The sequence below is a fragment of the Gopherus flavomarginatus genome, chromosome 6 (assembly GCF_025201925.1).
Source record: "Gopherus flavomarginatus isolate rGopFla2 chromosome 6, rGopFla2.mat.asm, whole genome shotgun sequence".
Taxonomy (NCBI): domain Eukaryota; kingdom Metazoa; phylum Chordata; order Testudines; family Testudinidae; genus Gopherus; species Gopherus flavomarginatus.
Window position 1 is genome coordinate 116855574 of NC_066622.1, and position 22823 is coordinate 116878396.

General features: G+C 39.3%; 1 protein-coding gene across 3 annotated transcripts in view; it reads right to left on the minus strand.

Moving 5' to 3' along the window:
- DOCK1 (dedicator of cytokinesis 1) overlaps positions 1 to 22823 on the minus strand; it is a 620463-nt gene that overhangs the window by 108302 nt on the left and 489338 nt on the right. For all 3 annotated transcript variants that reach the window (XM_050959274.1, XM_050959273.1, XM_050959275.1), the window contains 4 exons: positions 18573 to 18721; positions 5883 to 5968; positions 5555 to 5711; positions 1485 to 1525 (listed from right to left, as the gene is read on the minus strand). In XM_050959274.1, coding sequence (XP_050815231.1) covers positions 1485 to 1525; positions 5555 to 5711; positions 5883 to 5968; positions 18573 to 18721 — 433 coding nt within the window. The remainder of the gene's footprint in view (positions 1 to 1484; positions 1526 to 5554; positions 5712 to 5882; positions 5969 to 18572; positions 18722 to 22823) is intronic.

Here is a 22823-nt window from a genome sequence, read left to right on the forward strand (position 1 = left end):
ACAGCATGCCAAGAAAACCATCAGCAACATCAACAAAATATACTAGTATGTTTTAGAATAGCTATAAAACTGTAACTTGTTCTGATGTCCTGTTTTTTGGGAGACGAGCAGAAAAAAAAAGACATGTAAAGAGTTTGATATAAAAGTGCAATTCTCTTTAAAGAGCAACACTAGCAACTTGCAGTCCTCACTTCATTTTCCCAAACCATTCCTGTCAGATAAAAAAGTCAGACAGAATGATAGGAAAATAATATAAAATACTAATTATATGATAAAGAACAATAACTTTGCATTTCTATAATGCCTTTCTTCCAAAGAGCTGAAAATGCCTTGCACTTATTTATGAATTAAACCTCACATCACACCTGTGTAGTAGGCGGTATTATCCTAATCTTATAGATGGGGAAATAGACACAGGAGAACAAATCAATGGGCCCAGCATCATACATGATGTTTGTGGCAGAGCTAGCAAAGAACAAAGGTATTCTGACTTCTAGTCTTTTGCCTGAACCTCAAGACCGGCCTACATCTTGAGAAGAATTCTATTTTGTTTTTCGAAGCAATTACCAATAAGTAGATTAATTGTGTACTTTAAAAATCAATTTAAAAACAAGCTTCAGTGCCCATATTAAATTGAGTCAACATTTTCTGTTTACAGAAATAGGATTTGATCCTGTTCCCATTGACTTCAATGGGTTCTGGATTGGCCTCATACAGATGTTGTATCAGACATATGCATGAATAATGCTCTTGAATGCACTTTCATAGTCAGCAATTCATCCTTCTGTTGCAAGGCACAAATTTAATTCTTTAAGACAAAAAGGCATGTACATTGATGAGAATTATGTTACTCTTTCTCCCAAGATGAGAATAAGTGGCTAAGAATGAATGCATAAAGGATATGCAAATACTCATAGCACAACAACGAGAGAATCTGTTTTATCACAACAGTACAGCAGATGGAGTATCTTAAATTGATGTAAAAATATGGGAGTAGCAACAAAGTTCACTAGAAAACTGCAATCAGAAGCTTTCTTGCAATGTTACCATTTTTAAAGTTACATAATAAAGGAAAATCTTATATGGGTTCCTGAAAGCTTTAAGCTTAAAATAAACATTTGACATATACTCATTAACGGTCTTTATTCCAGCAGATCTTTTAAGTTGGCAGAAAATAAAATTCAATTAGTTCCTTGCTTTTCTTTTGCCTTAATTTTCTTCTGTAGGTCATAATACCTTTAAGTATTTAAATGGTTATAATAATGAAAGTGAAAGTGATGTAGTAAGGTTAAAAAAGTTTATGAGCCTAATTACTGATGCTTATTATTCTCTGTAAACTCAGTCTGCTTATGCCTCAGTACAGGTATGTGCCTTTCATTTCTGCCATTTCCCCCCCTCCAAATCAGTAGCTCAGCAGACAATTCATTTTTTCCAATTATAGGAAAGTGAGCTGGAAAAATATGTCAAAGGGCATGCTTACACACCTTATGTACATTTCTTCTCTTTCAATTTCTTTGTAGAAATTCTGAAACATAAAATTATAATTTGATTTTAAAGGCTTTGATTTTGCAGTGTGTCATGTACATAGAATATGTACTAAATTAAAAGTCATAAGTGCATAATATCAACCTCAAAAACTGAAAAACGAAATTTGCCTCTGGTTGAGAAGCCTGTAAGCTATTTAACTATAAAATCTAAAACCATGATGATGTTTCATTGCATAACATTTTAGGGCTTACGTTCCACTGCAAAGATTATGAATCAGAATCACAGTACTAGTAGAAATATACTTCGGGCATTTGCAAGTTACACAGCATTAATGGCTTTCAGTTAAAATTTGGTAATCTACAAAAACATAATTTTCAAGTAATTGTTTAACTATGAACTTTTTAAACTCTCAAACTTGAATAATAAGTCATTAACTCTTGAATTCAAAAATTTTCCTAAAAAATAGAAAGTTAAAATTGTTCCTTTTTTGGTTTTTATATACCACATCTCATCCTACTGCAGGAAATGCCTGAATGCCTCTGGCCTTGAGTCAGACAGAGATAAAGTATTGCAAATATTGGAAATGTATGATATGAAACATTGGGAAAGATATTAAAGATGCTAAGATTTACCAATTTTTTTCCTCCAGCCGTCACGGGGAGACACTCGTCCTTTAAGAGGAACAAGGCTAGTGCACCTGTGACTACATAGCTGCCTCTGAAACTGGGTTTAAAAGAAGGCATCTATCCCATATAAGTCGGCAGAGACTGAGAAGGAGTGATCAGAAAAAGGGCAGGTAAGGTAAGGCTGCCTGAGAGTGAAAGACTGACAGGCAAAATCTGCCAGAGACTAGGAGACTGTAGAACAGGGGTGGGCAAACTATGGCTTGCAGGCCGGATCGGGCCCACGAGCTGTTTTACGCCGGCCTGCTAGCTCCAGCCAGGGAGCAGAATTGGGGGCCACACCATGTGGCTTGGTCCCGCTCAGGTGCTCCGGCCAGGGTACTGGGTCGGGGACCACACCACGCAGCTCCCAGAAGCCATGACATGGCCCCCTTCTGGCTCCTACGTGCTCCAATGGCCCCCTCCGGCGCTCCAATGAGAGCTTCAGGGGCGGTACCTGCGGTTGGGGCAATGTGCAGAGATGCCTGGCCATGCCTCTGCATAGGAGCTGGAGAAGGAACATGCCGCTGCTTCCAGGAGCTGCTCGAGGTAAGCGCCGCTCGGACCGTGCACCCCTGAGCCTCTCCTCATGACCTAACCCCCTGCCCCAGCCGTGATTCCCCTCTCACCCTCCAAATCCCTTGGTCTCAGCCCAGAGCACCCTCCTACACCTCAAACTCCTCATCACGAGCCCCACCCCAGAGCCCACACCCCCAACCAGAGCCCTTACCCCCTCTCGCACCCCAACCCCAATTTTGTGAGCATTCATGTGTCCCTTCTCTGGGTCCTACGTGGAGGCGTGGCCAGGAGGCTCTGCATGCTGCCCCATCCACAGGCACCGCCCCTGCAGCTCCCGTTGGAGCACTGAAGGGGGTCACTGGAGCATGGCCATGCCACAGGAAGCCGCATGGTGCGACCCCTGACCCAGTGCCCTTGCTGGAGCACCGGAATGGGGCTGAGCAGCATGGTGTAGCCCCCAACCCCGCTCCCCTGCGGGATCTAGCAGGCCAACTTAAAACAGCTCACGGGCCGGATCCGGCCCACAGTTTGCCCACTCCTGCTCTAGTAAGTGCAAGGCCTATGTCCTATTTAAGCCCTACTTTGAGATTTTAAGAAGGAATTAAATGGTGAATTGACGTTAGGCTGGCCCTCTGTACAAGGATGAACTTTGCCCTAGGCGCACTAAGGATGAAAGGATTATGTTAAACCTAAAGGCTGAATACATCTTTAAAATGAGACCATGTCATCAAATATGATTTAAAATCTATGAGGCAAGTACTGCCCTGAGATGTTTGCATCCATCTCCAAATGACTTCAATGGGAGTGTTGTGTGGGAGAATCTGATGGCAATTTGGCTCAATGACAATAAATCCCCCACAAAATTTACCATATGCAAATATTTGAAATATTGAGATCACATCCAGTATAATAAAAATTCAGCATCAGAAGACACTATTATAAAAATGTGTTTCTGTATAGATGAATAAAGTGGAGTATGTTAATAGAAAGGCAAGATGTGGTTAGAGAGACATGCAAGTGCACATTTAGATTCCGACATAGCTGATATGACAAGTTTTACTATGAAGAATTCTTAGAGTTGACATTAAAGAAAAAACAACAAGCATAGGATATGAAGAAGGGAAGGAAAAATAAACCTCTTTCCTACTAGACTTTTCCAGTCTTGTTTTATATCTTCTTAAAAGCCACTGCAAATGCCTCTTTATTTTTGTAATTTGTCAGTTACCAATAGTCAGTCTCTTGTCACTCTAATTCTACGCAGAATGGCATGCTGCCTCTTCCACAAGCAATCTAAGAGTCATTCCTTGGATCACTGATCAGTGGCAACTTCAAGAGTTCTCTCCTCCTCAGATTATAAAGTGCTCAGTCTCTGCTGTACAGATACAAGAAAAGCAAACCTTAATGCAAATCCTCGTTTCTAAATCGACAGACTGGTATGCTGTGCCATTCTGTCACATGGGTGTGGCAACTGGGCCAAGTAATCCACCATCTGTGCAGTCTCCCTCACACAACCAATAAAATTGTTTCATGCAAATTAGCTTCAGAGTAAAGCTGGTAATTGGTTGAGTTACCTCTGATGTCATGAAAAGAAACCATTGGTCACTTGCAAAGCAAGGGACAGAGGCACTCCGACTGACCACCATGGGTGGTAAGAAGGAACTGAGAGGGCACAGGGCTGACGGTGCCTGATATACCGTGGCAGGAGCACAGCACTCCAGAAGGCGTCACAGCTGGCCCTACGAATACTGCTAAGGCAAAAATCTACAACAGCCAAGCACGTAGGCATGTGCACACTGTGACAGACCCAGACCAGTGGGGTACAGGAGTCGTAGAGGGCAAATATACTGGTCACTGGATGAGTAGTTTTCTGTTCCCTGAGTGACCAGAGCAGGGGCTGCACTAGAATAATCAGGAACCTGCTAGAACCAATTAAGGCAGACAGGCTGATTAGATCACCTGCAGCCAATCAAGGCAGGCTAATCAGGGCACCTGGGTTTAAAAAGGAGCTCACTCCAGTCAGGTAGGGAGGAGCCAGAGGAGAGGAAGTGTATGTGAGGAGCTGGAAGCAAGAGGCACAAGGAGCTGAGAGTGAGAGGCTGTGCTGCTGGAAGACTAAGGAGTACAAGCGTTATCAGACACCAGGAGGAAGGTCCTGTGGTGAGGATAAAGAAGATGTTTGGAGGAAGCCATAGGGAAGTAGCCCAGGGAGTTGTAACTGTCATGCAGCTGTTACAAGAGGCACTATAGACAACTGCAATCCACAGGGCCCTGGGCTGGAACCGGGAGTAGAGTGCGGGCCTGAGTTCCCCCCAAACCTCCCAACTCCTGATCAGACACAGGAGGAGCTGATCCAGACTGTGGGGAAGATCACTGAGGTGAGCAAATCTGCCAATAAGCGCAGGACCCACCAAGGTAGAGGAGGAACTTTGTCACAACACCTACACTGGAATCGACATGAGCAAGCATCCGAAGCAGAACCCGGTGATATTCTGAACCAAAAGAGCTCTCAACCATTCTTGTAGCTGCTTCCATCACTTCACACTGACTCAACAGATATTTTAGGCTTCAAAGTAACACACAGGTGACAATCCTGGTATCTGACTGTGTAGATGATGATGTGGTATATGGGTTATACTGACAGGAGCTGAGGATGACTACATTACTCCCTTTCTAAATTCTCCCTTAAAAAAAATAAAATGAAAAAGTAAATGTGCCGAACAATATTTTTCAAGAACTCCCCTCTTTAAATCAGATTCATCAGCCTTATTTCTAACAGCTGGGTGAAAATCATAAGATCTTTCATTTAGAACAAACAGAAGCTAGCTATTAAAATTAAAAATTCAGTACCCATTCTAAATTTAGCCAACTCATTTCTTCTCACTCACCAGTACATTGACAGTGCAGCTCATGCGATTTTCTTTGTTTTCATCGTGCATTATAGTTCTGTAATCTAGCAGTCTTTCCATCAGACGGACAACAAGTTTGACAAAAGTTTCTCCATTTTTAGCAAGATATTTGTGTTTTCTGCAGTGCTCCAAGAGTCTGAAAAATAATTACACACTCCTTGTTAATCACACTCAAGAAGAGATACTAGACTAAGGTGCAATTTTAAATATTTTGCACCATTAACAGATTTTAATTATTTCTGGGCTACAAAGTTCATTGTAGTCCAAAAATAGTCTGACATAAATCCCACTGCTAATCAACACTTACATTTTGTCAAATAACACTTTGTACTGTTCATCGCCTCTGCCTCCTTCCACTTCATGATCCAGTTTTGTGATGATCTCATTTTCAAACTATAATAAACAGAGCAAGCATCAATAATCAGTATGGCAAATACTTCATTTTATTACTGTAGCATTAATGGTTCATAGATTGGTTGCATATCTCTGTGATATGTTTAACCATTGTTTTTAAGCCTGACTGACTTTAAAAGTCTGCAGTCTCAGATATCCATTATGATCTGTTGCCCGACAAGGATTTTCATTTGAGGAAACCATTGGTCATGTTGTTAAATGAAGCTTAAATATATGCAATAGGGAAATCTAAAAAAGGTGGCAGATGACAGGAAGGAGTGGGGGGAGGAAAAAGCAAACAGAGCGGGATACACAATGGTCACCTGCAGTGATTACAACAGCCACAAATACAACTCAATTGGATGAACATCCCAACATCTGTTTTTGGCTCACACTAACACACCTAATAGACCGTTTCAATGTCATTCCTGAAGGGAAGAGAGTTCTTTTGAATGGGTTAAGATCAGTATTTGTATTTAAGAAGTAATAAGAGTATACACTCAAAGGGATATTAACTATTTTAATATTGGATTGGATAGTTCCATGGATTTTTAACATAGTACAAAGCCTTCTGTCTCCAGTTTCCATGTCATTTTGAATCTGGTCCAGGTCGGTAGTAAACTAAAGTTGTTACACAGGATTGGTGACTGGCAGCCTATCATACACGGAATGAGTGATGTTGTCTTATACTACCAAGGGTACAGGTATTCACATCACAAATATATATTCTATTTAGTATCAGTCGGCGGAGGAGCCAGAATTGAATGGGCCCATGACGTTGAACTACCCTATCACAGCTGGAGTTAGTCCCATTAGGTCAGAGTGGGAGCACATTGGTAGAGCAGTGTCTTGAAATTCACTCTCACTTGTTCATGCTGTACCTATTCTGTGGCTAAATGAAAGACTTCAGTCTCCAAGACTCTCTATCCAATATCTTTCACAAGAACTAAAATGTACTCAATTTTTTTTAAATATAAAGAGATGTATTTTCCCCCCACACTTTGCATCTCTTTAACAATAGAGTAGACAATAATATATTTCGATGAAAAAGAGTGAGATTCTTAGTCTAACTTAAACTATCCATTCACCAATAACTTAACTCTCAGTTAAACCATGTTTCATTTATGTCACTCTTGTAGCAAATGCTACTATTGCAGTGACATGTATATTACAAATAACTAAGCAAACACAGATGCCTTTACCAAAAGAGACAATAAAAATGAGACAAAAACAAATATGACTTTAAACAAGTGTGAAATAGAGCTCACTTGCAAAAGATTTAGAGGAAAACTAAGCTCTGGCCAAATTTTCTCATCAAATGTCCTACACCCAAAACAAAGTGAATCTGCCACGAAGAAAAAATCCTTCCTTCTCCCACATATAGCAATCAGGATAACTATTTGCATAAGGACAAAGATCAACTCACATCAACAGTAATCATTCAGTAGTTAAATAACTGCAACATGCACATGATCTGTCAGAGACCAATATAGGAGGGCCAAATGATGTCAGTGCTTACCGAGGAAAAGCTATGGGAAGAGATGGTGAGAAGAAACATCCTGCAATGGGCAAGGAAGTGGATATGTGTGGCTGCCTTCCATTAGCGGCCTTTCATGGCCCCTCACACACCTGAAGCAACCATAATCAAGTTTGTCAAGAAACACACCAGTCTCAGGACAGCAGAATTTACATACAAATCCTGTCCATTTGGCTGAATAGAATGTGTGGGAGAATCTGTCCTGCTCCTAGCAGTTCTACAGATGGCAGGAATCTGTATCTGTGAACAGCTTAGTAACAACAAAGGAGATCTAAACATCCACTCTTTAGGGTCAAATTATTTGATTCAATCTCTTAACATCTTGATGTCCTTGCAGTAACTCTTCCAAAAGATCCTTAGCATTGTTTGTGTCTCCCCATCTGAGGCCTAGTCCCCCTTCAATTCCTAGTCCCAGGCTCGCTCTCCCAGGTTCCTTGACCCAATTTTGCTTCCTCAGTCTGGGTCCTGTCCCCACTGCTTTCAAGTGAGGTGGCTTTCTCCTCCATACTGCCGGAACAAGCAGGGGGAGCACTGAGAGAAGATGAGAGCTGACCTCCCTGCTCTGAGTTTAGCGGCTGGTACTGCAATGTGGCGAGCAGCAACAGCTAGAAACAGCAACTGCAGGGAAATCCTGCTCGGCCCCTGAACCCCTAGAATGAAACATGTTCAGTGCAGACTGAATCTTGGTGATCATTTAGCCGCCAAACTCCCAACTGGTCTCCACAGAGCATGTGTGAAGTGAGATTTTCCAAAAGCTTATAACTTGGACAAATTTAGGCAACTTTTTAGAGAACAGCAAAAGGCACATCCCTGACTCCAGGGAAACTCCTCGACCAAACATCAAGCCCATGTTTCAAAGCACAGACACTCTAGTGCTTCTCAATAAAATGATTATAGGATTTATTTAGAAAAACATGGGCAAAGTAATGGACTTTTCCCTAGTATCATTCTCTGAAATTGGATGAATCATTTTTGCTGAAACTTTAACAAACGAACACACACACACACACACAGCCTGAGGTAGACAGGCGGATCTGGAAAACTTCAGCCCAAATGTTTAAAGTTTGGTAAAGTTATAAGCAAGTGAAAACAGGGGTTTATAATTAGATGTCTCAGGCAACCTTAACTAGCGCCACCTATAAATATACAGTATATACAGCATTAAAAATCATCTGAGTATCCAAGATATAGTGCATACAACAATGATTTAAAATGCTTTGTTTGGCCAGTTTTTAAAAAAATGAAAAGCTCATAAAAACCAATTAAAACACAAGTTGTAGAGAATTTCAAATGTCCCCTTCTGTGCCCTAGCTGAAACAAAGTGACTCTTAATACATTGCAAGTATTATTTCGGAAATAAAATGAGAAAAGGAATCCACCACTTCGAAAAAGCAAAAACAAACTATAAAGCCCAACCCTGTAGTACAAAGACAAGTCCAATAATATTTAAACCACTATGTAAAACAAAAGTCACAAATGTCATGTTCTCTAATAAGGCACAAAAACGAATGGTCTTTCCCCATCTATCTGAAGGAATGACACTTGCCAGCATCAGCTCTCTGGGTGCTTTACCTATTTGTTTGAAATCACTCATAAGAAGAGGAGGATTACACTTGACATACAGGATTTCTGACATTTTGTTGACATCAAGATTATTCAAATCACATTTCAGCTAAATGTAAATTCCTATAAGTTCTAGCTCCTTCTGTAGACCGTAACACTACAGTCTGGATACCCAGATATGGTGGCACATCCCTCTGATGCTCACTTTAGGTTGTTTGAGTGGGCTGAACAATGCTGGTGTATACTAGGATTATGGCAATCGCTGTGGGAAGTGGCGGAAGGGAATGATTGTGGAAGGGCTTGTTTCCTGGATCGTTGCTGTGGTATTTGGAAGGAAACTGACTGGTTTAGATCAAATACCAGGCACAGGTTGAGAGTACATTATTTAAGATAATGTTTTCACCTCTTAGCTCAGAGAGCCAAGAAGCTATTACTTCCAAGGTCTTTTCACAGAAGATCATGGTGTCAATAGCAGCCCTGGGTTCATGTTGATAAATTCAAGGCTTATAAAACCTTTATGTTGCCATAAATTTGTTGATTAAGGATGATGCCCTGGCATTGCCTATACTAACTATTCAGGGAGACTGCATCTGATGTTAGTCAAGTGTTCCTTGCAATGAAGATTTTTCACATTATTCTGCATTAAAATTGCTCAGATTCAGACTGTGCAGTCTGCCTCTAGATTGATGGAACTGATTCTTAAGGGAACAAGTGCTGAGTCCGTGGTGTTTAAGTTCCAGTTGGTGATACTCATGGAGGTTGAACCTGGAAGTTTAGGGAATGTATTTGTTAGGACCTATGAGTTAGAGCCATATCCTTCCTCTGGTTTGTGAAAGCCAGTAGGGTGGTGTTGGAACCACTACTGGAGATTACTGTTAACTCTTCCTTGGAGGTAGTCAAGAAATCATCCCTTGATGTAGACTATCTACCCAATTATTTCCCTGCTTAGTCTGCCATTTTTGAGAAAGACTACCATGACATCTGAAGGGAGGATATGCCCACAATATGTGGCATCATCAGGTCTTTTTTAACACCCTGAATCAATTTGTTTTTTGGCCTCAGAACAGTATGGAGAGACTACTCAGGTAGCACTGGTTTACGGCTTCCTTCTGCCAAAGGATGAAGATCAGATACTAGTATTTTTTAGTACAATCAAGCTGCCTTAAATATCATTAACTTTGTGAACTCACATTTGCCAAATGAGAATCTCAGATACCTGCAACTAGGAAATAAGTTCAAATAAAGAAACAAACAAGATTTCACATTAAGTTTGTACTAAGGTTAGCATGAACCTTAATGAAAACTTCAAGTGGCTTCAGCTCCTTCTTTTGTTATACCCCTACAACATCCATCTCCATAGATGGACCTAGGACCAATCACTTATCACAAGGTGATTCTAGTGTTCAGTGACCTTTACTACCTTACCCCTTTTCTTGATGTCGCTGTGTGGGCCAATCAGCTGTCTTTCAAAGAAATCAAAAGTCAAGAGAACGTTAACTGCCACTGATACTTCAATCCTAGAAAACCCCTTGTGATAAGCTACCAAACAAAGTCCAAGAGCCTTTTGGAAAGAGGGTTGAGTTTGTGAGGAGTGTACTCGCCCATGTCACCGCAGCATTGGAAGATCCTGGACAAGTCACAAACTTGTTGTGCCTCTGTTTGCTCATTTATAAGATGGGTATATTAAAAATTGCATATAAATGGATGTGACGTCAATTGAAATTGCCTTTAAAGCATCTGGCATTGGCCACCATCAGAAGACAGGATACTGGGCTAGATAAACCACTGGTCTGGCCCAGTATGGCCATTCTTATGTGATGTCTGCCTAGCCATTGGATTATAGCTACATTATATTAATGTATATTCCAATTTCTGCGGATATGGGACAGATGTGCTGTGGTGTCCCATGGGGCTCTTTTCTTAGACCATTACTTTTCAGTATTTATATGCACCTTTTAGCTTTAATATCATAACAAACTTTTTGGAACTTTCATGCGTACACCAATGACACTCAGCTACTGGATACTATGCTGGTCCATCTTATTTCTGTTGTTCAGCCTTGAAGTGCATAAATGGACGTTTAATTTCTTTATGCTCAGTGCTTTGGGGTATTTTTGTAGGGAAAGTGAAGACATTCTGTGGCATATTATTTTACAGATAAGGAATTTTCTTTCCATATTATTTCATAAGAAGTATGGCAACTATTTTGAAAAAAAATAGGCAATAGTTATTTTTGGCTAATTATATTTTTTGTTAATGGTTCTTTTCTCTCTTGGTGAATATGCTAATTCTACCTATTACTGTGCAAGGTTAAAATGATCTTTTATACTATTATAATTCCAAATTTGGATTTTAATAAGGGTAATTTGAACCAGTATGGATTAAAGATGAGTCTTATCCAAACACCCATTAAATCTGGGGAATGCTGAGATCCTGACCCAAACTATGCAGCTAGTGCCCATTTGTAGTTGTGATAAAATGAAAACCTCATTTGGGCCTTCATCCAAAACAACACAGTAGCTGCAAAAAGTTCTGTTAATGATTTTTTAAACAAAGAGGTGGTGGTAATATTTGGATTTGACTCTATTCTTCCTGGCTCGAGTGAAGAGAGGAAGCAGTGTCCAAATATTACTAAGAAAGGCTATTTTGTGGTATTTTGGGCCAGCGTGGGAATTAAAAAGCCTGTTTGACTCAGTTTCCAGGTCATTTTTGTGGATTTTTTGCAGGTTCCATTCCTATTGCCTTTATTCACATGACTCGAGGCTAAAGGGTTTGCCCTGTACTTTAGATAAACATTTACATTTTGTGTGATATTCTATTCTCACTTGTACCCAAACTGAATCATTTGTGGTATGCTCAGGGATATCACTATAACACTCTGGTATTTCTGGATCTGACTAAAGTTATTTAGGTGCTCAGAATGGAATAAAATTCTGCTACCAAGTTCCAACCTGTACCATAGAGTCTTGTTCCAAAATTTATTTTGAAAACTTTACACTAATTTCTTGCTGAAGCTTATATTGATTATCAAATCACTCTTTAACCTCTTAATATTATCAAACTGTCCAAGTGAATTAAATGAAATGGTGCTCCTTATATGCACCTGTGATTTATTGATGTGGAGCTCAGCGGTGAATCTAAGTTTAACATTTTGCTCATGACTTTGTAAAATACCTTGAGATGTGGCTTCATGAAAGGTGCTCTACAAACTTACTGCTGCATTTATACAAATTTGTTTCCTTAGCTAGGAAGATCAGACTGTTAAACTGAAATTCAGATAGCTTACTAATAAATGTAAAATTTGATTTTATTCCTATTGACTTAGCAAGTCTCCTTCAGACATGCCAAACCCATGAAAAAAAAAGCAGAAATTGGGCTTGGTTTTGGCTTAATTGGCTTGTGAGTTGCTTGTTGGATAGTTTTTTGCTTGTAGCTTGTTTGGCTTGTAGCTTCTTTTTTTTGATCAGCTCCTGGCAAGCAGGTGCAAGGAGTCGGGAGGAGAGTCAGAGGTGCACAATGGGCCCACCACAGTCCCAGACTGCAAGCCGGGGGGACCTAGTCACATAGAGCGTTGGGGTTCTTAGCGATTGGCTTGTTTTGGCCTTGTTTTGAAATGGGATTAGCTTGATTTTTGATTTATTGTGAAAGTTGTGGTGCTGATTTATCATGTGAAAGCTGGCAACTGTGGGTTCTTTGTGTGTATATTTATTTTGTACACCAGACATTGGATAATTTATATAATCTTAAAATGGAAAGATGATAAGACGATATAGCTTTACTATAACACTATTATTTTAATGTCAAACTTTTAACGTGAGCACAGGAATTGGAAAATTAATCATCATTAGCAATGGGTGAACCACCAAAGGTTCAGAGTACTGGTTCAACTAAGTACCCAAGGATTCTACTTGCTGAGGTCTGGTTTTGAAATCTCACATGATTAAGCTTTTCCTACAGAATTCTCCTCGGTGTAAACCTAGATGGAAAGTCCACATACATCAATATATTATGTTTGCTTCTGTTCTGACCCACACCAGGAAGCACAGAAAGGTGCAAAGACATATAAAAAAAACCAAAAAACAAAAAACTAGAGCCTCAAAAAAGTTCTCTCTTTTGTTTGGTTCATGTTTTGAATGAAGCTACAAGTCTGTTTTTATTTTAATCCAGACTGGTTCATCCAACATTAATTGCACGATTTTAACCCTTAGGAATTAGCTGGCTCCCCACTGAAACAATTCTAATTGTCTCTTTTCTCAAGTGTTTGCAGGTCACATTGGGGGTGTTTACATGCAATTTCAGAGAGGATTTTTGGCAGCAGGTCTAGATGTGAGTCCTGTCTTGCACATTGTGCCAGCCTATCTCACCCCTCTGCTGATGGAAACCCTCACTGATCTTCAGAATGTATTCTCCAGTGTTCCTTCTCCCAACTCGCATTCCTCATTCCCAATGTGACTCTCATTCTCAACTTTGGAGAGATAAGGCTGGAGTTAGAGAAGGTAGATCAAGGAGACAAGCAGAAGTGAGGTGAGAGGGGAAAGCAATGGGATGGGTCCAGGGAATGAGAGCTAAAGCTTTGTGTGTGCAAAGAGGGGCAAGAAAATTAATGGGAAGGGTCCAAGAAAGGTGAGACCAAAACGAATCAGGTGGTGCAGTGAAGGTTGTAGACCAGTGGAGCCTAAACTTTTCATGGTATGGGCCACCTTTAGTAATATGGTCATCTCATGGACTACCTTCCCTTCCGCAGCTACACATGACTTATCACCACTACCTGACTGGGATTGGGACTCTGATAGTCAAAGTGATTCTCCTCACTATCTTTCTCTGGCTCTGACATTCCCTCTGGTCTTTGAAGTGTGGAGTGCACTGATGCAAGGGAGGCAGGGAAGGAAGCAGAAGAGCAAAGGAGACAGCTTCTTCTATGGGGAAGCCTTAGTGGACCTTAGTGGCAATTCCATGTTCCTTGTTTTGTGGTGTGTCCTAGCTGGAGCTGCACACAAAAGATGAGAGAGGGGAAGTGGGCAGCATTATATGTATGCCCAGATCTCCACATACCACGATTTGGGAACTTACAACTTAGTTAATTAAAGACAGAGCACAATTTTACTGATCTTCTGTTCTTTCTCAAGGCTGCAAGTACAGTAAGAGTAAATACAGTCATGCTGTCTAAGACTGTTTTCACCAGATAAGAACAAAAGATAAAATACTGAAATAAAAGTAGATTTGGTGAGAGTTGCCTGTTAATAATATAGGCCACATGTTCTAGTATTACAATTCTGTGAAAAATCTATATTCTTCCCACACATTATAGATTTACACATTTGCTGGGGAAGTGGAGCCAATTTAAACCCTTGCTGATGTGACTAATAAGGTTAGATAATTGGATTTCTGGCAGATTAGTTAAACAGCAGCCAACCATTCAATTCTAAGTTCTCTTTGCAAGCAAAGCAGAATAACTGGCAGTTGCATGTACATAATATAATGCAGCGCGTGCACACACAAAGCCTACCTAGGTACTGGTAATATTTCTTGAAAAAGTATGACTACCTTTCTCACAATGCATAAATCTGTTTTTGTTATTGAAAGAAGGCCACTCACCATAAACAGTAAACAGCAAACCAGCAATAGTCTGCATAACAAGACAGGAAAACCTCGGTCTGCTCAGCTTAAGAAAGCATCAGGGAGCTGGAGCTGGCTGCCTTCTTCTCCAGACCAGAGTCAGCCCCAACACTGGCTTAAGGCCCTGAATGCACTCTGCGCTAGTGGAATAGTGCCAAGGCAGTGCAGGGCTCTGCAACACCCAGGCAGCTTGGTGGAGGAGAAAAGAGGCAAAGGGGCTGGCTGCTGTGTAGCTGTACCAGTGAGAACTTCCTCTACCTCGAGGGAATTCTCTACTGGCCATATGCAATTGCCTTTCAGCCTCTTTGGGGTGCAATCTAATTAGAGGACTAACCCACTGAGTTGGATGTTGAACATGAAAGAATCTTTTTGATGAGGTATAAGGTGGCATACATGTACTGAAAGTTGAAGTTAGACAGGGGTATTTTAAAACTCATAGCCACACTGTTTAATCAGTGAGTATGTCACATTCTGTGCCAAATATAGTCTAAGGTCTTGCTTAAATGCTGGAGCTTAACACCAGTACAGAGATGTGAACACAGTGATGTGCCTTGCAAAGTATACTACCTAGCACTCTAGCACTTAAATGTGAAACTATGGATGGACAAATTTTCTGTTAGATATAAATACGCATTCCAAATGTACTATACAAGGGGTTTAGTGCTTCTCTGTATGTTATGATAATATTGTATTCATAATGAAGCAAGCTGTTGTGACACAAGGATATAAATATATAGAATATTTCTATCTAAAATCCAAAACATCTGTGGTTTAAGCATAAGGTATATTTCTCTCAAAAAGGGAAGAAAGTTTACATTAAATATTTAAGTTGTTCATCTATTAAAATCACTAGTCTATTCTATGCAAAGAAATATAGGGCCATAAATTAAACTATAATGCCATCTTTATATAGTTCATGATCCATATAGTTACACAAATAAAGAAACAACAAGTAACAAAAGTAAGCATCTGACATGAGAATGTGTAAGTGGTATCTCACTGAGCACTTCACGTTTTTATTTAGTTACTTTTTATTATGGCAAAGTTACACACAACGTTACACTACACTGTACGTTACTTATTACTGCAATAATATCAGAGATAAATATAAAAACTGATTATTGAAATTGAATTGAATCAAAATACTGATCAAAAGTTCCTCTTTCACTGCAATGCAACTGAAAATTAATACAGCTGGTCATGTTTTATATGTTTAACTCATTCTTCGTAGACATTCATTTATTTTGGCTACAGATATGTTAGAAGCTCATTATGAATATTAACTTATGAAAAATAAGTCCTGCACAGAATTAGATTAGTTCCCACCCAATGACCACTCTGCACCTTTAAGCAGGTGTTGGGGGCATATTTGGCTGGCTGGCTGATTGAAGGGAACAGTGCTTTATGGAGGGGCAAAGATGAAAACTGTTGCAAAAGGGGTCAGTGTGGTTGCTGACTCAATCCCTAGGAATGCAGGGCTTAAAAGGGGCAGCCCTGGGCCTGAAGACTCCCTTTTACACAGAGCAGTATGAAATAGGATGAAAAAGAGGGCGCACTGGTAAAAGCTCTCCAGGGAATTACAAAATAAACATGGGGTTACCTGCACTGTACACTTTTATCTGCGGGTTGTCCTAGACATCTAACAACAAAGTTGCAGCTTGATTAAACCCATGTCAAATGTCTCTGCCTTCTTTCGGTATAGCCAGACAAGAAACACAAACCTCAATTTAAATGAACAAATGGTTAAAAACAAACAGAGCTTCAGAACTAGAGCTGGGAAAATAAAGGATTTATGGTTTGCTGGAAATTCTGATAAGTCAGGTGAAACCAAAAATTTATTCTAATTTTTTTTTTTGTGAATCAGGAAGTTTAAAAAAAAATAGCATCAGGTCGAATAAAATGTTTTCAAAATAAAAAAAAGGAAATTTCAAACAAAAGTTTTTTCAAGTCAAAAATCAAAATATTTAATTTTAAAAATGATTTTTTTTGTTTTCTTCTTTTAGTTTTTTTCCTCCCAATTGAAAGAATTAAGCAAAATCAAATCAACACAAATTCATTACACAGCTGCATTTTTTGCCCAAAAAAGTTTTGGTCAAAAAATGTTGCCCATTTTGATTCAGAACACATTGTAAAATTCATAGGGATAGATCCCCAGCTGACATAAATTGGCATAACCTCCATTGACTTCCATGAAGCTGGGCTGATTTACACCAGCTGAGGATTGGGCCACAGGAATCTAAGTTCTTTTGCTCAATATTGAAAGTACTGCTAATCTTCACTTTTTCTCATTAAAAAAACTTTGGTCTCAAAGATACTTGCCTCTAATGCACACTCACATATTTCCCATTTAAAATACGGTTTCAAAGAACAGATTGAAGATACAAAGAGAGTGCTGTCAAGATATTTTTTGCTATTACTGCACTAATCTTTCAAACACTGAAGATGGCAGGCCAAGATTTCACATGGCCGCAGGAAGATTTCTACCTCTGCTCCAGAATATAACATTTCAAAATGCTATTTACAGTACTCATATACAGTATATGAGACATTATTTTGATGTCAAAATCATGGTAAAGACCATCATAATTATGAGAGAGACTAAAACAATATACTACACAGTTAATTTTGGCTTCCTATTTTCTTTCGTACTATGTTCAAAATTTCTTAATCTAATTTAGCTCAGTATGCAGCCTCTTTTTTTGAGTGACAGTGCAGAATTAAAACACCTGCCTTTGTATTCCATTTGTAGCATAAAGAAAGGTTTCATTTGCTTTGTGAAAAACAAGTTTCAACAAAAAATAAGAGTTAAACCATTTATGCTGAACATCTTACAGCCACTTAAAAGTTATAGAAAATGAACTTATCTGTAATTGTACCAAATACATGTAAAACAAAATTTAGTATTTATAACCAGGTTACAGTTGTGCTTACTCATTGTGATGCTTCCCCAGGGTTATCCAGAATCACAACCACCTTCCCTTAGTGGAGGAAGGCTTGACCCCAAGCATCCCTCTGAAGCGCCCAGCCCCTTATCACCTGAACACTCACAGAACTCTCATATTCTCTGCTCCCAAAGGATTAGTACTCACCAGATGACTAGATTCAGCTCAAGATCATCACACTGCTTGACATTCAATACTCAAGATATATTTATAATGAAAACAGGAATATGTTTATTATCAACGAACAGACATTTCAAATAATAGCAAGAATGAATACTGGAAACAAAAGGTTACATGCAAAACAAAATTATAAGAAACTTTTTAGAGCCTAAACTTAACTCACAAGACATTATCCTGTCTCCTACAAGTTAGCACACCCCAAAGTCCTTTTCCTAGAGTTTTCAACCAAGATGGCTGAGATCCTCCTTTCATAAAATCAAGTCCACTAGTAGCTTGTCTTCCAAAATGAAGGATGCCATACCCTTAATTATTCCTTTAAAATTCATTGTCTTTACTCAGACAGGATAATCCCTATTGTTTTTGTGTTTTCCTGCAGTGTATTCATTAGCTTTGACTCAATATGACAATAGACTTCCATTGTAAGATACACAATACACATTCATCAGCCAGGCGAATAAGTGTCTCCCATCTCCTGTCTGGAGAAGTCTTTCTCAATGCATGCTACCTCTGAGCAACGTGTGTTTATCTACAAGGACTTAAGAACATAGTTTTCAGTATACACACGTAACTCCTTACACATTATCTCCACATATATTTCTTAATGGTCATGATGGTCTGCTTTCTTAGAGATCTTACATGACCTCTTTTGGTGAACCCTGAGGATCACTGTAAGGCTATGCATCTCTGCGCCTTTTACCAGTGGGCATCAAAAGGTCTTTGGATCACATTCACAAACCTAAAATATTTGTAGCTAAACAATGCTTACCATTTGGAAGCTTCTGGTAGAATGAAATTCGCACTGCATCATGTCAAAGAATATTGGGATCGTAGCTTTCCGAAGCTCAGTTTCAGGAATCAGTGTCATTTCCAACATAGGCCCAACCATTTCTGGAATGAATTTGATCTTATGTTGACCTTTGGAGGGGGAAATGTACTTCAGAATTAATGAAAGGCCACCAATAGTGCTACAAGATTACCTTAAAAAATGCCACAGAGAATAAGCTTTGACTATCCTGAGCGTAAGAATGCATTTCCTGATTTTGGCCTCAATTTCTTAAGTGCAATTTATGTCCTAATGTAAGTCACTAACCCTCAGAAAGAGAAGTGAACTCTGTTCTTAAGGCTAACAGTAAAACTATTAAAGAACTGTTCAAGAGAGAACCAAACCAGAACTTGCCATACTTCCATAAATCAAACAAATTCACACACATCCATATTACATATTAAGTACTTGAGTTACATCATGCAAAGAGGATGGAAGAGGGGGGAAAAGCCTATTTTAAATTATTTAAAATTCTGTATGTTTCTCAGTGTTACAAAATGTAACACTCTATCAAAATGTCATTATGATTGCATACTTACAGCCTCAAGATACGAAACTACATCTAAGTCAGATCTAGATTATGTCTTCTTTCTTCCAGAGTTGGTTTGACTGGCTAATTTTATTTTACATTTTTCTTCCCAAAAAGAAACTGTGTCTCCCCAAGTTCTTCCCCCTCACAGATTCAGAAGGTAAGTTAATTCTTAACAGCAACTTGAATCCTTAGAAAAATTAGACCATTGAACTAAAAACATCTAGTTACTGTAAGCAGCATTGGCTAACAATAGAAATTATCTATCCAATGAATTATCTATTCTATAATATTAAGGAAGTAAGAATGGATATCGTGCACAGTAAATGAAATGTAAAACAGATTTGGGGGTGCTGGGTGGGCGAATATATAGAAGTCTTAGAAATATGATTGTATTCCAATCTCAGCCATAGACTTCCTGGTGTGACTCTGAAAAAAATCACGTAACTTCTCTAGGCGTTAGTTTCCACAGCTGTGAATTGGGGTAAATAATGATTACCTAATTCAGAGGAGTGTTGGGACACTTAATCTCTTAATATTTGTAAAGTGCTGTGAGATCTCTGTATGGAAGTTGCTAATAAGACCCAGTGTATTATAATACTGTACAATGTAGGGAACACTAAAAAAAATTAGTATATCCTATTGATTTTTAAATTAAATGTAATATCTATATGCAAGAAAAATGTATGGTATATTATGAATTCACATAATCTGAAATTTCACACACATACAGCCATGGAGCAGTATGTAATACACTGTATTTATTAACATGCTTGTCCTCATAAGATTACTGTAGTAATCACTGAGATAGTATTCATATTCATTACCAATTTTAGTTGTGATTGCAACTAACGTTAACATAAGATCATTTAATACATGAGGTGATCAAGAAGAAAATCCTTAGTAACAAGAGAGCAACATTATAATCATTTTATTTTTTTAAACAAATACGTTGCTTTATTTGCTTTCTTGGTTGAGAATTTTAATTGAAAGCATCAATAGCAGAACTTTAGATATACCTGGAGGATGAAGGGATGATCACTAGCAGCCAACATGGATTTACTTAAAAACAAATCATGCCAAACCAGCTTGATTTACTTCTTTGACAAGATAACAGGTTTGGTGAATAGGGGGAATGTAGTGGACATAATATACCTGGACTTTAGCAAGGCTTTTGAGACAGTCCCACATGACGTTCTCATAAGCAAGCTGGAGAAATGCAGGCTAAGTAAAACTAACATTAACTGAATGCATAATTGGTTAAACAAACACCAACAAAGAGTAACTATTAATGGAATGATGTCAGATTGGAAGGTTTCAAGTAGGATTGACATACTATCTTTCCCAAATCTGAACCTTAGCGTCCAAAATGTGGGTACTAGCATGAATTCCCCTAAGCTTAATTACCAGCTTAGATCCTGTAGTGCTGCCACCAATCAGGACTTAGAGTAGAGTGCCTGATAGACTCTGGTCTCCCCCAAAACCTTCCCTGGGGACCCCAAGACCCAAATTCCTTGAGTCTCACAACAAAGGGGAATAAACCGTTTCCCTTCCCCCTCCTTTCTTCCTCCCAGCTCTTTCCCACCCTGGGTACACTAGGAGATCACTGTGATTCAATTCTTTGAATCACCACACAGAGAGGAATGATACCTTCCCCCCTCCTCTTTTCCCTTCACCCAGAGGCAATCCACATTCAAACTCCATGAATTTAAAACAAAGAGGAAATTCACTTTTCCCTTCTCCCCCTTGCTCTCTTTCCCTTCTCCCCACCAATTCTTTGGTGTACAGACTCAGTTCCTTTGAGCCTTAACTAGGAGAAAAAAATCAGACAGGTCTTAAAGCAAAGCTTTTAATAAAAAGAAAGAAAACAGGTAAAAGTTTATCTCTGCAATTTAGATGGTAAAAAGTTACAGGGTCTGTCAGCTTATAGAAACTAAAAAGAAGCCTCCCCCCAGCAAATACAATTTAAAATACTTCCAGCAAAATACACATTTGCAAATACAGAAACAATCAAAAGACTATAACCGCCTTTCTTACTAAATTACTCACTATTCTGAATATATGAGAGACTGTAGCAGGGAGATTGGCAAGAAACCTGGTTGCACATCCAGTCCCTTCCAGGACCCAGAGAGAACAAAGCAAAACCCAAAAAACACAAACAAAGGCTTCCCTCCACCGAGATTTGAAAGTATCTTGTCTCCTGATTGGTCCCCTGGTCATGTGTTTGGTTCCCTGTTTGTTAACCCTTTACAGGTAAAAGAGACATTAACCCTTAACTATCTGTTTATGACAAGGGTTCCCACAGAGATCTGTTCTGGGGCTGGTATTATTTAACATCTTTATTAATGACCTGGATGTAGAAATAGAGAGCATACTGATCAAATTTGCACAACATAAAGCTCTGGGAGGTTGTAAACACTTTGGAGGACAGAGCCAAAATTTAAAGTGATCTTGATAAATTGGAGAACTGGCTATAGACAACAAAATGAAATGTAACAAAGACAAATGTAAGGAGCTACACTTAGGCCTGGGCTACACCAGCGTGGGGGTTCGAACTAAGATACGCAACTCCAGCTACGCTATTCACGTGGCTGAAGTCGAAGTATCTTAGTCTGACTTACCTGGTCGTCCTCACGGCGGTGAGTCGACTGGCACGGCTCCCTCGTCAACGCCTCTTACTCCTCCTGCCTAGGTGGAGTACGGGCATCGATTAGCGGATCGATTTATCGTGTCCAGATGAGACGCGATAAATCCATCTCCAATACATCGAACACTACCCACCATTCCGGTGGCTAATATAGATGTACCCTTAGAGAAGACACACCAAATGCACAAATACAGAATTGGAGATAATTGGCTCGAAAGCAGCACTGCTGAGAAGCATCTGGGAGTTGTGGTGGATCACAGCCTCAACATGAGTCAATGCAATGCGCTGTCGCAAAAAAAGGAAATGCAGTTTTGGGTTGCATTAACAGAGACATAGAAAGTCATAAGAGGTGATAGGACCTTTGTATTTGGCACTGGTTAGGCCTCAGCTGGAGTACTGTGTTCAATTTTGGTCACCACTGTTTAGAAAGGACGTAGAGAAACTGGAAAGGATTCAGAGGCAAGCGACAAAGATGGAATGAAAGCCATATGAGCAAAGGCAGAAGGAACTGGGTATGTTTAGTTTGTAAAAGAAGAGATTAAGCGTGGCGGGACATGTTAACAGTCTTCAAATACTTAAAAGATGGCTATAAAAAAGATGGAGAAAAAATGTTTTCCTTCCACAGAGGGCAGGACAAGAGGCAATGGGTTCAAAATTATAGCATAGCAGATTTAGATTATACCTCAGGAAAACTTTCTAACTGTAAGAACAGTAGGACAATAGAAGACACTGCCTAAGGAAGTCATGCAAGCTCCTTCACTGGAGGCTTTCAAAAAGAGGCTGGATAGCCATCTGTCTTCGATGGTGAAGACACAACGAATTCTGCATCTTGGCAGCGGGTTAGAGTAGATGATTCTATGATATAGCTAAAATCTTATTAGCATGTTTGCATGAGATCGGTTAGTGTTTGACAACACTGACTCTGCCAACGCTGAATGTTTTTGAGGAGAATGCAAGTAAAAGTTGTAAAGTTTTCTATTCTATTCTTTTTTTTTCCTAATGCTATTACCTTCAGCCT